Source organism: Molothrus ater, chromosome 14 (assembly GCF_012460135.2).
Source record: "Molothrus ater isolate BHLD 08-10-18 breed brown headed cowbird chromosome 14, BPBGC_Mater_1.1, whole genome shotgun sequence".
Classification (NCBI taxonomy): domain Eukaryota; kingdom Metazoa; phylum Chordata; class Aves; order Passeriformes; family Icteridae; genus Molothrus; species Molothrus ater.
The window spans coordinates 148,517-165,115 of record NC_050491.2 but is presented as its reverse complement, the minus strand read 5'-3'; the positions used below and the strand labels follow the sequence as shown (position 1 = coordinate 165,115).

The following is a 16,599-nucleotide window of genomic DNA, read 5'->3' as shown; positions in this document are numbered from 1 at the left end:
AGACGCAGGTGTGGGGAGGGCAGGTGTGGGCAGGGAGAGGTCCGGGCACAGGTGTTACCCCTGGCTCGGCTCTCCCAGACAGCAGGACCAGAACGTAGCGGGCTGTCCCATGCCATCAGCGATGACCAGGATGACCACAGTACCCGGCTAGGAGCAGGGGGTCCCGGACAGCCGTGTCCCGGATCGGGGTGTCCCCGTCAGGTTCGCCGGGAAAGGACAAGCCGTCCCGATCTGTCACCTCGCGAGCGGCTCTGGACATCCGAGCCGCCAGGGGGAAGCATGTCGCTGCCGCCATGCTTTGTACTTCCGCGGCGGGCCGGAAGCACCCGTCCTTTCTCGGCAGAGCGCAGCCATGGTGAGAGCGCGGTGGCGCGGCTCCCCGCCGCCATCCGCCGCCATCCGCCGCTCACCGCGGGCTGTGGCCACCCTCCCTGGGCGAAAAACGGGGGAGGGAGCCCGGCACTTGGGTCCGGGGGACGGGAGTTGGAGGGAGCCGGGGAGGGATGGCTGGGGGGGCAGCGCCTGGCGGCGGCCCGTAACACACCCTTTAACACGTCCCGTCCTGTAGGCCCGCGGCCCCAAGAAGCATCTGAAGCGCGTGGCTGCACCTAAGCACTGGATGTTGGACAAGCTGACGGGCGTCTTCGTGAGTGCGGGCCTTGTTTGGGGTTAAAGCTGGGGTCGGGCGTAGGTTTGGGGTTGAGTCTGGGGTCGGAGGTGGGGCCCGGGGTCGTGGCAGCCGCAGTCACATCAGGAGAAGTGTTCGGGTGCTGCGTGGGGGCGAGCGGCGAACAAGGGCAGTTGGACACGGCAGGAGGTGTTTGTTTAGCGTTAGGGTCTTTGTGAATAGCTTTCGTGTTCCCCCGTTTGCAGAGGATGTGATGGGGTCGTTGAATGTTCTTTTTTAGTCTGCCTATTGTGCTTTTCCACCTCCGAGTTGAGATGGATGGTTGTGCTCTGTTGGGGGCTGTGCTCTGTGAGGCTGGCAGGACTTCGGGGAAACTACTGTGAATACCAAGAACAGAGAGCTTCAGCCGGTCGCTGCCTGTGTGGCAGCTGCGCTTTGTGCTGCTGCCCTTCCGTGGTCTTGCGGGAGCTCTTGGCGCTATGGTTTCCTTCTCTGGGGTGGTTGATGCTGCTTGAGCCTCCAGCAGAAACTTTCTGTCGGCAGGCTCCCCGCCCATCAACAGGCCCACACAAACTGAGGGAGTGCCTTCCCCTTATCATCTTCCTGCGCAACCGGCTGAAGTATGCTCTGACGGGAGATGAGGTCAAGAAGATCTGCATGCAGAGGTTCATCAAGATAGATGGCAAAGTCCGCACCGACATCACCTACCCTGCAGGCTTCATGGGTGAGTAGGGTTGGGGCAATTTCTTAGGCAGCTCTTCTACACTGGCAGGAGAGTGTTTTGTGGGGCTGGCATTATTTGAGGGGTAAGGTTTCCCTGCTGGAGTTGAAAGAAAGATATGTATAAGCAGTGGTTGCTTAGTTTGGAATTGTGCACTCCAGTGAGTACCACAGTCATATACTTGTAGCCTGAAAGTGCCTACTTGACCTGAGTATGTTGCTGTTCAGATTCCAGCCTTCAGCAGTTTTTGCTAATTTGCAATCTGTTGGTGCAAAAGATGTGAGCCTTTGCTCAAGGGTGAATCCCAGCCTCATCAGTCACACCCTAAGTGTTGTTCAGCAGTTTCTGTTTCTTTTTAAACGTGAACTTCATCCCAAGTAAGGGTCTTGGGTAATGAGCTGGTAACAGCTGCTGTTATATTTCCCTGTCTGCAATCAGATGTCATCAGCATTGAGAAGACAGGTGAGCATTTCCGCCTGGTGTATGATACCAAGGGTCGGTTTGCTGTTCACCGCATCACACCTGAGGAGGCCAAGGTGAGGAGCTTTGTTGTGGTGTAAGGGTGGGCCCAGTTGGGTTTGGTTGGGGCAGTGCTTCCTCTTTGGTATCTCCTGAATGAGAGCTGATGTCTCTCTTCTCTGACAGTTGAGGCCATGCTGCACTTGAGATTGGGGCGCTCAGAGTTGGAGTGAAGATCTCTTTGTTACATAGAAGTAGTTCACAGATGGCTGTAGGGTCATTGTCTGGTCCCGGAGATGATGCTGTTGGCATCAGAGAGTTTTGGGGTAGAGGGGAATCTTGGCTTTGCCAGCTAACAGTGACTAGAAACATGGAACTGTCTGTGGCATTAAAGCCTTGAACTTCTTCCCAGAGCAACAAAACTACATACTCACCCCAGATGCTGGGGAGCAACTTCCTCATGCATCCCTTAACCCAGGCATGGTGTTCCTCAGCTGCAATGCCGCTCTCTGGTTTGCATCTCCTTCTTTCAAGCAGGCTGTGCAGGCACGCAGCTGTGTGGATGGCAGAGCTGGCTGTGCTGGAGCCAACTGTGGTGTAGTTCTCTTTGTGATGTACTTCTCTGATGACTACTCAGTGTTGATCTGTGAGGTCCAGAGAGGCTGTGAGGGAGTTAGGGTAATAGGCAGGAGGGAAATCAGTGCCCTTGAGGGGACAGATCTCTGTTCAGTCCTGGAGAAATGCAGCCTCTGTCTCTGTTGTGTGCCATGGGCTTTGAGGAAAAATAAGGGAACTGTCCTGGTAAAGACTTGGCTGTGAAAGTGCAGCCAGTGTTTGTGAGGAGGCTGAAGCTCAAGGTAGGCTGCTAATCCCAACAGCAAAGGTGTTTTGGGGTGGGGCCGTAGCAGAGCTGCATGGCAGCTGTTCAAAAGTAGTTACTGAGGCAGGGAGCTGGACAAGTCACTCCGTGGGCTCATGTTGTAAGCCCTGAGTGTCTGGGTGTTCTGCTGGCTGGTGGCTCTTTGCAGTACAAGAGTTCACTAGTCCAAGGTACTGCTTGCTGCCTCAGCTGAGAGATGTTGGGTTTTGTTTGCAGTACAAGCTGTGCAAGGTGAGGAAGATCTTTGTGGGCACCAAAGGAATCCCTCACTTGGTCACTCATGATGCCCGCACTATCCGCTATCCAGACCCCCTCATCAAGGTGAATGATACGGTCCAGATTGACTTGGAGACAGGCAAGATCACAGACTTCATTAAGTTTGACACAGGTAGGTCTTGCATTGTACCCTTCCCCACCGTGGAGAGCAGTCTAAGTTAAATGCTAGGCATATTTGCACTGAAATAGAGAAGCAGCGGTGTCAGCCTTGGGAAGGGGTTTGTTTCCCAGGAGCATGTCCACCTGACGCTGGAGCAGGGGATTCTTCCTGCAGTGGGAAGCATTTCACAGGGACTTGGCTGTTCTGAGGCACCAGGTAGAAGCAGCGAGCTGGTGGAGAGGTGCTTCAGCTTGTCTCTTGGTGGTGAGAGACAGTTTCAGCCACAGAGCTGTGAGCATTGCTAGCACGGGTGGGATGGGAATGTTTGGTAGTGGGCAGAGCCCAAGTGGAAGGACTTCACAGCACTTGGTGCCAGCTCTTGTCACACCTCTATTCCCTTACTCAGGTAACCTGTGCATGGTGACCGGCGGTGCAAACTTGGGCCGTATTGGGGTGATCACCAACCGGGAGAGGCACCCTGGGTCGTTTGATGTGGTTCATGTGAAGGATGCCAACGGCAACAGCTTTGCCACCCGGCTGTCCAACATCTTTGTTATTGGCAAAGTAAGGCTGTGGGGGCACCAAGTGGGGGGGTTCTCTTCTTGTGAGGGGCTGCTGGCTGAGACAAAGAGCCTTGCTGTTTCCTTGGGCAGCTGTCTTCCCACACAGTGGAGCTTCAATGCTGGCCTCAGTTCTGACTTGACTCCCTGTATTTTTTCCTGCTCTGGGAAGGGGAAGAAGCATTTGCAACTTTAGCAGTGACTGTGTTTTCAAGAAGCAGCCCTGAAACCTGAGAGCTGGGGGCTGAGCAGTGCTCAGACTTGGTGTGATCTGAGCAGCTGCTGTGACTCCAAGTGCCCCCCAGAAAGCCTCTGCTGTTTTCCCATCCCTGAAGGTTCTTTGTTCAGGTTATGGAGGGGCAGCGTTTTGGTTTTGGCTGAAGCGCATTCTTCATGGATGTGACTGAAAGGCAGCTGTAGATCTGTACATCCTTGGCGCCTTCCTTAGGGGCCTCTGCTGCACCAGTGCCATCACCACATTTACCTGACCCAGTATGAGCAGGGGTGGGCTTGTGCTTCTTTCCCCTTTAGAGAGAGAGAGCTGTGTTGCTATCTGGGTTTCCTGATGTGAAGTGGTTTCTTCTCCCTTGCTGCAGGGCAACAAGCCATGGATCTCCTTGCCCCGTGGAAAGGGCATCCGCCTGACCATTGCTGAAGAGAGAGACAAGAGGCTGGCGGCCAAGCAGAGCAGCGGATAAAGTCCAGCTCAGGCTGGCTCTGGTGCTGTCAGTGTGTTAATTAAACTGTTTACTACATGGCTCTGACTGCTGGGGAGTGTCCTGGGGCTAGGGTGGGGAGCCATGCTGCCAGTGCCAGGCCCTGCTCCCCAGAAGGTCCTGCTTCTCCTGTCAGTCTGAGCAAGTACCACAGCCTTATTCCAGAAAGGCAAGGAGGAAGGGTGGGAGAGCCTTCAGACTGCTCTGTCTGTTCCTGGGAAGGTGCTGGCACAAATGCTTCTGGATGTGCAGGAGGAGCAAGGATATGGGGAGAGCTAGCTGGGCTCTCCTGTAGACAGTAGTGCCAGATCAGTTCGAGGAGCTACTGAGGGGCTACCCCAGCTTTGTTGGCTTCAAGGGTGTTGGCACTAAGTATCCCAAGTGGGGCTGCTCCTCCGTGTCTTTTCTGTGGAGGTGGAGGGTGCAAGTGATCACACGGACAGCCTGGCCTAAGCAGGAGGGGAATGGGCTGCTGGAGACACTGACCATCAGCCTGGCCTTCAGGAGCCAAGGAGCTGGGGACTGGTGGTGGCTTTGGGAATGGCCCTGGAGGACAAGGTGGGCTGGTGTGGGCAGTGTGCCCAGTCAGGAAGGCCCAGTTACACTGGGCTGTGCCAGGAAGGGTGAAGGAGGCATTGTAGGGAAGGGGAGGCTGTGCCTGGGCATGGTGTACAGACTGGGGCCATCAGATCCAGGCAAGTCTGGGCACTGGAGTAAGGCCAGTGGAAAAGCTGGAGCGATGGAGGCATAGAAGAGGCTGAGGGCACAACCTCTGATCTGCTCAGCCTGGGGAAGAGGAGTCCTGGGGCCTCTCCCACTGCCTGTGTCAGCGTTGTGAGCACCTGTCTTCCAAGATGGATGGGGCACAGATGTGCACGATTGCAAAACTGGCATCTTTTATCAGCTTCATCAGGTGTCCGTGGTGAAATGTAATTGAGCCTCGTGAAGTGTCTGCAGCCAGCTGTATTCTGATAGGCTCAGGAAAGCTGAATGCTTGTGGCACTGCCCATGTTCCCTCGAGTGTTGCTGTGCTGCTCCCTCTGGATGCTGTGCAGGCTCACAGCAGCATCTCCAGGGTCTTTCATGGTGCTGGCAGTGGGCTTGGTGCTTGGGCTGTCCTGTGATGCACAGATGTGAGCAGCCAGAAATGTGGAGAAAATCCCCACATTTTCATGCACAGAGCCAAAAGCAAAAGTCACTTAGTTTTTGTGTTGTGAAAAAGCTTTAGAAAATAGCCAAATTGAATATTTGGGAAAGTAAAACCCAGTTGTTATACTAGCAAAAACTCCAAAATGGCAATGAAACCAACAGGTGGGAAAATTCGGGGTGAAGTGTGTGCAGTTTGGGGGTGGGTATTGCAATGGATTATCCAGTGCGGGTCAGTTAACCAGATGAGGTTGCTTTGTGTGGGTTATCCCAAATGAACTGTCTGCTGAGCATTATCGCGGGTGGATCTGATGTATGTCATCTCTCTGTGTTTCTCGTGCATCTCCCCGCCTCCCTCCGTGTCTTTTCCCCGCTCCTCGGCTGTGACCTTCCGGTCTCTGTCCCCCACACGGCGGCCCCGCGGGGCTCCCCGGGCCGGGGCCCCGCCGAGGCGCCACCGTCCGGTCAGTAGCTGCTCCTGCAGCCAAGAAAGCCGCGAATGCGCGTTGACCGAAAAAGGGGGTTTCTCCCTGCTGCCACCCCCTGGCCAAACTGCCGCACTGCAAGTACACAGCGAAACCCGCGTGTGCGGGACCGCGGTGGGAGCCGCCTCCCGGTAAGGACGCTCCGCTGCCGTCCCACGGGGAGCATGTCGGCGCCTCTCGGAGTACAAAGCGCGGAACTGCGGCGCCGGTACCGTCGGAATGCTGCTGCCGCCCAACGTTTGAGTGCCCCTCGCGGCCGCCGGGCCTGGTGCCCGCGCGGGTATTTGGGAGCGGCGTGGCAGAGCGTGGGCCGGGCGGTTGCAGCGGTGAGATGACAGAAAGCCTCAGCGAGTGCGGAAGAGCCGCCTTGGGGCCGCCCGGGATGGCGGGGAAGAAGCTGCAGCCCACCGCCGCGGCTGCCGGCCCGGGCGGAGGCGGCCACATCCCGAGGCCAGAGCTAGGTGTCTCTCCATGTGGCCAGAGCTCCCTTGAGCCTCTCGACCGACCCTGTTCGCCTTGTGCCACTGCCTCTGCTCCAGCATCGCCCCTGAAACCTGCCCTGTGTCCACTAGCCACCCCACGCGGCAGGTTGGCCGTCGAGGTGTCCCCCAGAAGCCCCTGCAGAAGGAGGGATTCGTGCAAGGTATCTACGGTAATAACAGTCGCTGCTGCTTCTTTCCCTTTGCCAGAGGCCGCAGCTGAGCGTCTACATGTCCATTCTTCCCCGAAGCATCCCCAGGCAATGATGCCAGTGACTGCACCCGCCTGGGGCTTGTTTGGTGTGAAAAACGCCAATCACTTGTTTTTAAAATTTTAAAAGTTTAATAGTAATAAAAAGGTTATAAAAATAGTAATACAATTAGAGTATTAATAATTTGAACAATTTGAATTAGGACAGTATGAGACAACAAACACAAAGAGTTACGGATGTCCGGGTACCTTTTTCTGGGCAGCACGAGCCCGAAACAGGACACCCGTTAACAAAGGATTAACCCTTAAAAGCAATAGCCTGTTGCATATTCATACACTTCATACATGAGGCACAAATTCCATTCAAATACAGGATTCTGTCTGGTCATTGTCAACTTCTTCCTAAGAATCCTAACAGCGCCTTTGAGGCGAGAAGAAGTTCGTTTCTTCTGATAAGAGGGCCATAAATTCTTTTTCTCTGAAAGATTTAGGTGTCCTGTGGCTGCTATCTTGCTTCGAGTCCTTTCTCTAAAAAAAGTATCCTACATAGCATAGTTTCTATTTTAACAATTTTTATAAGCTAAAACTATATTTAACACACTACTTAAGAGAATTAATACAGCATTACTTTCTAACACAACACATATAATATTCATTTTAATATTTGGGAGAAGCCAGTCATAAAATATGCATTTTTCACACCCAGGTATTGAGTTGATGCTCTGCATTTCATATGCTCAATTCACATTTTTTCCCTGAGGCTACTGATGAGTCAAGGCTTTTTTATTTTGATCCACAGAGGTGAAATAGTCTGTCTGACAAGCAGTTGGGCTCAGGTAGTACTTGGCAATGCAGCTCGTTAACCAAATCATTGCTCTAATTTTTCACCCTGGTGCAACTCAAGCCCAGTCTGCCAGAAACAGCTCCTATAGATTTGCTATTCTGCTTCCTGTGTCCCTTTGTGCCTGAGACTTCCTGCTGGCTCTGTGGTCATCGCAGTTCTCAGCCCAGCCTGGGCCTGTCAAGCAGGGAGATGCAGAGGTGCAGGTGGGCCTCCTGTTGTCTCAGCTGATGCCCTTTGGCAGTGTTTGCAGGTTAATAGGAGCTTGGAGACACCTGCTGCTTCATGCCCAATTGTCTGGGAGGGGCTCAGTGTGCCATCACTACAGAGAACCAAAGATGCTCAGGCTGATGCTCACAACAGCATACGACTGGTAGTGTTAGTGATTGATCTGGTGTTTCTACAAGAAGAAAGTGTGAAAAACACGTTCACTCTCCTGTGAAAATTTAAAGAGTTTAATGAAAGACAATGGGAGACAAAGAGAGTAAAGCAAAGATTAAAGGGTGCATCTTAGCACTCAGCCAAAAGCATTCCATCACCTTCGGGGATACCCCTTCAATACCTTTTCCATTATATCAACCTTGTGAAATATGCCAATCACTTGTTTTGAAATTTTAAAAGTTTAACAGTAATAAAATGATCATAAAAATAGTAACACAAATTAGAGCAATAAGAATTTGGACAATCAGAGTTAGGACAATAAAGGACAATAAGAGCAAAGAATACGAACATTCAGATGCTTTCCTAAAAAAGCATGGCTTTCTAACAAAGGATTAACTCTTAAAAACAATAGCCTGTTGCCTATTCATACATCTCATACATGATTCAAAAACTCTTTTCAAACAAAGGGTGTTTTCTGGTTATAATTCAAATTCCCCCCCTTCGTCTTGTAAATCATTTCAGACTCCATGAAGTCTGCTAGGAGACTAGTTTTTCACGATAAGGAGACAATAATTCTGTCTCTTGGATTTTAGTGTTTTGTTGCTGTTATCTCTGTGCAAAGAATTTCTTGATTATCTCATCTCTTTCTTGAGCTACTTAAAAAGTATCTTACGTAGCATAGTTTCTATTTTAACGTTATATTATAACCTCAAACTATATTTAACACACTACTTTAGAAAATTAATACAGCATAACTTTCTAACATAACACATATAATATTTATTTTAATATTTGCAAAAAGCCAATCATAAAATATGCAGTTTTCACAACCTGTTGCATATTCATAGACCCTCATGCATATCCATAAACTAGTTTACATTTTCCAGGAACCATTTAACATGGCCTCTCCTCGGGTCTGCCTTTTTAGCACATGTGTGTTTCTTGAATGTGGTTTTGGCTCCTCCTTGTCACTTCCAGTTTGGGCCTTTGTCCATACTTTCTTCGGATCGCAGATGCTGATAGTTGGCATATCAATAGCAGGGTCCTCATTACATATTCACTGGATGTTATCCCGACCAAACAGAGAGTTCACCCATAGCTATCAGCTACCACTACTACTATGTCTACGTTTTTGTTAATAGCAGAAATAAAAGCAAAGTTATTTTAACATTTTGCATATAACATTCATCCTAGTATTTGTGAAAAGCCAACGACATAATATGTACTTATAACAAAAGTTTGGATCAGGAATTCTCAGTGTGCCGTGAGTTCTGCTCCCTTGCCCAGGCGCTGCTCCTATGGCTTTGGGTACACTCTTTTCCCCAGCTTTCTGCCTGTGACCAGCTGCCTTTGGAAGCTCATCAGGAGCAAAAGTCTCTGTTCATTTGCCGAGCTGTGACTGGACAACTCTAGCAATTTATTCCAGAGATTAGGTCAGTCCGTTGTTCCTCCATGGTTTAAAATCACTCCGCTGTTCAAGCTGTTATGAATAAGAAGCTTGACTAGGCCAATATTCAAGCAGCAATCAATTTATTATTTAATATGGTAAAGTATGAGCAATACAGTGCTGGGTAGTGGGGGAAGTTTTCCCTCCAACTGCACACCGATAGTTGAGGGTTACAGGTATTTATAGGGGTACTCATGAGCTTTTTCAGCAGTTTCTATTTCCAATTTTTACTCATCAGCAATTTCTTTTACAAATTATTACATCACAATTCTATACACTATTGTGATCTTAGTTTCTCTCAGGATGTATCTCAAAGGAGTATCCCAGATGGTGGCGGTCCAGTTTCCGAAAGAAGAAAGACGAATCCCATCTGGTGGAATCCAGCTCCCCAGATGTGGCTCCACCTTTTAATTGCAGAGACTATAAATCTAATCACAGTGATGTCCAGCTTCCCTTTGGTCAAAACCATAAATCCTTGAGGTGATATTCATCTTCCTTTCTCAAGCTGTTTTTCTCTGCTTCAATAAGGCGTGAGATAAGCATATTTCCTTTATATATATTCTAAAGCTATAGTTTCAAGGATATAAGTAATATTCTAAAATTATACTTCAAAAGGTTATTATTGCAGAGCTCTTTATGGATTAACTGCAAGCAAAAAGCAACATCCTTAACGCTTTAATTCCAATGCTCCTAAATCAACCGGGGTTAATTGCAAACAAAAGATAGGTTCAAAGGCCTTTTCCCGTGCTTTATTTTCCTCAGTTATTGTTAGAATTCACAGCTCTCCCATTGTCCGCGTCCACACATTTCGCACTCACAAATACCCATGTCACCTGTTTGTACCTGATACGAATCACAGCTTTATATTTCACAAAGCCGATGTTATAAATAAAGTGGGCTATTGTAGGCAGGGTTATGAATTGTTAATGATGTAATTTTATTCTGAATTGTTAATTAATTGAATAGATTGTCATACCTAATTTATGTAGTAAGTTATGAAGTAATAACATAGAGTTAAATGTACTGTAGTATAAATGTGTGCCCACTAGAGGGGGGGGGGTGAAATGAGTGGGGGAATTTTCTAGAAAGCTACCTCATGAGATGATGACATTAATATGAACTATGATTGGAAGACTAGTCAGCCAATGAAGCCTCAGAATTCTAGAATAACTGGCCAAGAATGCACTATCTTGTGGACCAACCAGCAACCAGGAAAAGGACCGATCAACAAGTGGATTGAAAGCACTGCACCTGGCGTCTTTCTTCGAAACTCGTGTCCAAGGAAGCACCCTGTGTTGGACAGAGTTTGTTAGTTTGTATCTCTGACTTGCCACCTAGGCCCCAGTCTTACCCTGAGGTCTCATCTTCAGTTGTCTTGATTTTTAATAAACAGGCCCAAGCCTTTTAAAAGATCTTGGCCTCATTTCGCCTGTTTATATCAGCCAACATTGTAACACAGTGCAGAAATAGGTTTTCTGTAAGGCTGGCATGGATTTCTATCTGATAAAACCCTCTCTCTTTGCTCCTGAGCTGAGCACTTGCTCTGTTTGCAGCTTCTTCTACAGTAAGGGCCCATTGCAATGGTAATAGCAGGAGTGGATGGTGTGAACACACTTGTGAATACTAGTCTGAGAAGGTGGACTGTTTTTCAGGGTTGGTCACTTTGTTTTGCACCAGTTAGCCCTGCTAGAACTTAAGATTCAGTGGCAAAAATACAGGAGAAAACCTTCATGTTTGTATTTACCATCATTACTACACACCGAACGATTAAGTACGGTGTCACAGATGTTGGGGGTGGTGTCACAAACAGACGCGACACCTGCCTTCCCGCGTTCCCGTGTTGCCAAGAGCCGGCCCGGCCCCTCACACCGAGTGCAGCTTCCCCGCAGCTGGGACGCTCTTCTCGCATTCCCGCAGGGCTCCCACAGGCTTTATGTCATCCCTGGGGCGGGCCGAGGCGGCGGAGCAGACTCTGCTCGTGGGGAACTTGGAGAGCCGGGTCAGGGAGGAGATCCTCTACGAGCTCTTCCTGCAGGTAGCAGACGGGTACCCTTATATATCAAAATGCTGTTCTAATGCTCGAGAAGAAAAATTCGACCAGCGGGATGTTCAGTTAGGAAAGCTGGACAACATGCTCTCCAGAGGTCCCTTCAAACCCTGACCTTTCAGTAACAGTGTAGAAACACAAAATAGTTGGACCTGTTTGAAGCCCGTGCTTAATTCCTGCCTGTTTTCAAGATTAAAAAGTAGTCTGCTGTATAACTGTAAACTGTAAATATGAGCTTAAGAAGTTTATCTTCTTAGGGGACATAAATAATACAAGACAAAATGTAAAAGTGATAAAGATGGTCTTAGAACACAGTTTTGCATTATTCTTCTGCATAATCTGCAACAGCCATCCAACTCCCAGCTTTTATCTGGGTCGTTAGGTCATCCCAGTAACTTGTCTTTCCCTTGTTTTATCTTGTTTTCACTCCCTTTTGCTGCAACAGCCTATGCTTCTCATTTTAGTCTTGCCCTATCATTGAAAATATCCAGTTCAATATTCCTGCTATGGCATAGTCCTGAACATACATCCCTGACCTCTAGCTCTTCCCCTCCATCAAATGATGAGCACGTAACTACTGCTACTTCTAAACTATTAATATTTTTATTTATGAACTGGAAGGTAACTTTTGCTATGGAGTCAGCAAATTATTCTTCCCCTTTGGGAAACTAATTATTATGGTACGGTATTCTAAAAATAATAAAAATTCTGGTTATGAAAGATTAAACAGGAATTGATGCTTGGTTCCCTTTTAACATTTTTGGAGCTGATTTTTGTTTGTAGAAGGCTCCAAATTTGAGCTTTGGGAATGTGGAGAGACATTTTCAAAGTAAGAAACTTACAGTTTCTGACTACGGCTGAAGAGAAATAATTAAATATTCAAAACAGTGTCAAAGTGTCAGTTCCTCCTAAATAATAGAAATTTCTTTCAGGCTGGACCATTAACCAAAGTGATGATTTGTGAGGACAAAGAAGGAAAACCTAAGTCTTTTGGATATGTCTGCTTTAAACACAAAGTATCAGTGCCTTATGCAAAAGCTCTGCTGGATGGAATCTGTTTGTATGGAAGACCAATTACCGTGCAGTATTGGAGGGGTATGTTTTGTAGTCCTAATGGTAAAGTGTAAATGTTTATATTTTCTTAAGAACAGTTTTGAATCCTAAAGCCTTTTACAAAGATAAAAATTTGTAGTTGGAAAATTAATTTTTTTGTTAAGAAACAAAGACTTCCTGTGGCTTTTACATAGGGAAAGATTCAGTCTTTGTATTTTTTTGTTTGCTAAGAGAATACAATAGATTGGTTCAGAACATCATAACTTGCAAGCTGTGTCAGACACTGCTGTATGGAAAACAGCAATCCAGGTTTTCATGCCAGATTACATTTAGGAATTGGGGTGTAACTTTGCCTTGCAGTCTGACAGAAAAAATTGATTCAGTATGGCCAGCCACTATTGAACTCTTGGATAATTTTTAGACTAAAGCCACAGAGTTTTCAGTGCTTTTGTTTTAAAGGTAAGAGATTGTAGTTTATATTATATTCTTAATCAGGCATCGTTTGCAACCCAGACATTAAGGACTCACATTCCTTCAGTGCTACTGCTTCCTTCAAAGGCTCTACAGAGCATTTGCTGGGTTTAAGCAGAATGTCTGTGGTTCTTAAAATCAGAAGCATCTCTTGTGTCTGTAACTGGGTGACGATATTGTTCTTGGTTATTTCAACAACCCTGAATTTTGCTTCTCTAAGTGAATAAATGAGAAATGAACATTTTCAAGCTGTAAGGTGATGCTATTGATTATCTGCCATAAAATGGCACCATACCTTTGTATACTATCTTCGATCTACTAGGAGACTACAGATGACACAAAACACTTTCTGTGGTTTTTAACTGGTTAATTGAATTGTCATAACTGAATAGTCATTATGCTCTTTTCTTATTTCCAGGGAGTTCTCCCTCACCACAACCAGACAGTTGTACAGACGGTTTTGAACACTATATTGACTTAGAGTCTCCTGCAGACAGGTAACAAAGATCGCCTGTGAATGAACCTTATGATCATAATTTTAAAAAAATTGTATAAAGAAAGTGAGTTGATGTGGTAGAGCAAAGAGCAATTTCAAGGTTTTTCATTGAAACAGCATCTTGCTATTGCATCCTTACCGAGGGCTTGTGACAGGCTGCAGTTAATTATAATGTTTGGTTGTTAAGCTTACCAGATGATTAGTTAGATTCAATTTTCCATACTTTATTTGTTTCTGCAATATTCAGAACCATGAGAACATGCTGAACCCTGGGGCTTGTACTAACAATGTTTTCAGTCATTGGGGAACAAAATCAGACAAGTCTTTTTTTAACCCCACCAAGTTTACACCTGCATTTTTTGTGTGTATATGCACAAGCAGCTGTCATATACATATGAATGCACAGTTATAAACCTGTTATAATGGAAGTCTGAACACCCCAGATTCAGTATTTAAGCTGAACTCCCATGGTGAAATCTAGTACCCTTTTGTGCATGCTCATAAGAGGATTCCTCATTAATTAAACCTTTGGGTATATTTCATTTGTTTTGTCTTTATTTTTCATGTAAGTCCTGTTGGATATTACCATTGGACATTACCATTACATAAATTGTCCTCTTGGATATTACCATTACAGCCCAAGAGTTAAGTCTCAGTACTCTGATCAGCAGTATGTGGTGGACATTCAGCCTTTGTACATTGGCTTGTTTTTTCTTTAGGCATCAAGAGCTTTCTGGAAATCCTCCATTTCCTGTTACTCCTTTGCCAGTGAACAACAGTTTACTTCATGATCACCCTGGCTTTCAAGAGGTGGTGAGTTAGTGTTAGAAGTTAAAAAATTTGGGAGCTTTTATGAAGCTGAATGCATTTTGCATTCCTGCAAAAACCAATGCTTGCTTTAGGTCTCAAAATGTGCTATATAAGCACAATATTAGGACACTTCAGGATCCTCTAATAACAGGAATCTACCAAACCAAACTATTTTCTTCCTGCAAGAATATCTTAAAGGTATATAGGTTAAGAAAGCTAAAAACAGTGAAGGTTACGAAACTCTTTCCTGCACTGTGTTCCAAATGGTGGGACAAGTTGACCTCATTGGACTACAACCATGCAAGCAACAGTGTCTTCACATATAGCTACCTCTTAATTCTTCTTAATTCAGAAATGACCACCAGAAGTTTAAAATGTGTTAAAACCTAATCTAAAACTCAGTGAATCACCAAGTTTGGGAAACAAGAGTTTGAGGTTTTCTGGCCAAACCTTCACATGCCTGTGTAGGTCTCTCCTTCATGATTTACTTTCACAGCAGTAGATGACAAGAACCCACACTTCACTTCCCCTCTACAAGACTCTGGTGCATCAGACCATTATCACCCTAAATCTTTTGTCTGAGATATTCCACAAAGCAGGGAAACTGGTCTCTTCAGGTGGAAATCTGTTCATCAAACCTACTCCCCAAACACATCATGAAGCTTCTGAATCTGATGAGTCTGTGGGCTGATGGGGCTGAAGAAACTCAGCCTTTAACGTGAGGTACCAACTTTAACGTGAGGTACCAACTGTGGACAGTCCTCACCGATTCTGACTGGCCAGCCCTTGGAACTAGAGAAGGAGAGCAGTCTGGATCAGACTACCCTTGTTGGTACAAGATTACCCTTGTTGGCTGCAGTCTGAGCACAAAAATGGAGAGCATCTATTCTCCACCTGTGGGGTGGGGGCCTGCCCTCCCATCTTCCCACACTGTGCCCTGAGAAGAGCTAGTACTTGTATGAACTTGCCCATCTCCTCTACTCCCTTTTGAAGGCTCAAGTGCACCATCTTACCCTCTGTGCTTGCTGATGAACCTACTCCTCAGTAACAAGGAAGTAGACCAGCACACACAACCAACTTCATCCCATTTTCTGCTTGCCAGAGAAGATGGTATTGAAGTGTTTCACATGATAGTTTGTTGAAGCTTCAGCAGAAGTCTCTCAGCACTAGTATGCCTTAACAAATCTACCTCACTTTACGTTGGCAGGTTGCCAGGCAGGTTGCTTACTTGGGAATCTTTCAATGTCCTTGTTGGAATGCTTTGTTCCACATCGAATTTAAAATTCATTTAACCGGGTTTGAAGAACTTGCAGATGTGCATGCTTTACAGTACCAACAGGCACTGCAGTTACAAATATTTATCAAATAGAGATGAAGAAATGAAAGGAATACTATCTTTCTTTACCCTATGTGAGGACTACCTGGCAATTTAGCATTATATCAGGTTGTCTCTGTTCTAACCTTGCCATGAAAAATTTGTCTACTTTTCTGAACTATACTAGTTGTTGTAATAAAATAGCTTTACTCTCAAGTATTCTGTGTTATTTTATAGTTTGTTGATATTTCAATTCATTAAGTCATGATGCATGCAAAATGAAGTTCTTTAAAATTTCCTCTTCACAATGTAAACAACTCAAGTTTCTATTTCTCTAAATGTACCATGTTCTGGCATAGCAGTATACAGTACAGAGTCCAATGGGTTAACAATTTCTTTATTAGCAGTACCTTCAGACTTATCCTTTTCTCCCTATCAGAATCAAACTGCACAATTCAAGACTGCACGGAGTTATCCTGAATTTTCCACATCCAAGTGACTGTGAAGTGCACCAAGCAGGATGAAAGAAAGACAAGATGGCAAAGTTGTGACAATGACTAGTACTGAAGAGAATAAAAGGAGACAAAGACAGTGTGGCCAAGACTGGGGGAAAAAAACCAAACCCCAAGAAAAAGACATATTAATACTGTATATTTTTTATTATTATATTTGCTTTCATCTTTGAACTTTATTAAAGACGGAATGATCAAGATCCATAGTATTTGTGAAATGCATTATGCATACAAACTTAGAATATCCCGAGTCAGAAGGGTCATGGAGTCCAGCTGGACCCACACCCTCCCTGCTGTCCCCCTTTGCATCCCCTCCCAGCACACCAGCCCCCTAGGGAACAAGTTCTCCCCAAAACCCTACCAGAGCCCACTGAAACTGCAAGGTCTGGCTTTTGTGCCCCTTCTACACTGTCTGCCACAACTGAAAGGAGTCTGGCTGGCTCCACTGTACTTGCAACGGCCCTTTAAGTAGCTGCATATTTCACGGGCCCAGCTACATCAACCTCTTACCTTTACTTATCCTCAATAAAAAACATTGATTTGAAATAAATTCACAGAATAGTTA

The 16,599-nt window shown here is 46.3% G+C and overlaps 3 protein-coding genes across 3 annotated transcripts in view; 2 read left to right on the top strand and 1 right to left on the bottom strand.

The window, feature by feature from the left end:
- Positions 1-322: 322 nt before the first annotated feature.
- RPS4X (ribosomal protein S4 X-linked) lies at positions 323-4,381 on the top strand. Its single transcript, XM_036402248.2, has 7 exons — positions 323-355; positions 569-646; positions 1,172-1,352; positions 1,788-1,885; positions 2,905-3,076; positions 3,471-3,628; positions 4,221-4,381. The coding sequence occupies exons 1-7, from the start codon at positions 353-355 to the stop codon at positions 4,320-4,322; spliced, it is 792 nt and encodes a 263-aa protein (XP_036258141.1). The 5' UTR covers positions 323-352; the 3' UTR covers positions 4,323-4,381.
- A 102-nt stretch (positions 4,382-4,483) lies between these two features.
- LOC118698747 (uncharacterized) lies at positions 4,484-16,232 on the top strand. The gene is made up of 5 exons (XM_036402249.2): positions 4,484-6,614; positions 12,310-12,472; positions 13,320-13,398; positions 14,117-14,210; positions 15,962-16,232. The coding sequence occupies exons 1-5, from the start codon at positions 6,303-6,305 to the stop codon at positions 16,019-16,021; spliced, it is 708 nt and encodes a 235-aa protein (XP_036258142.1). The 5' UTR covers positions 4,484-6,302; the 3' UTR covers positions 16,022-16,232.
- The window catches only part of RPGRIP1L (RPGRIP1 like), a 52,019-nt gene continuing 42,190 nt past the window's right edge, over positions 6,771-16,599 (bottom strand). The window contains exon 22 of the mRNA XM_036402244.2: positions 6,771-7,902. Coding sequence (XP_036258137.1) covers positions 7,811-7,902 — 92 coding nt within the window. The 3' untranslated portion in view covers positions 6,771-7,810. The remainder of the gene's footprint in view (positions 7,903-16,599) is intronic.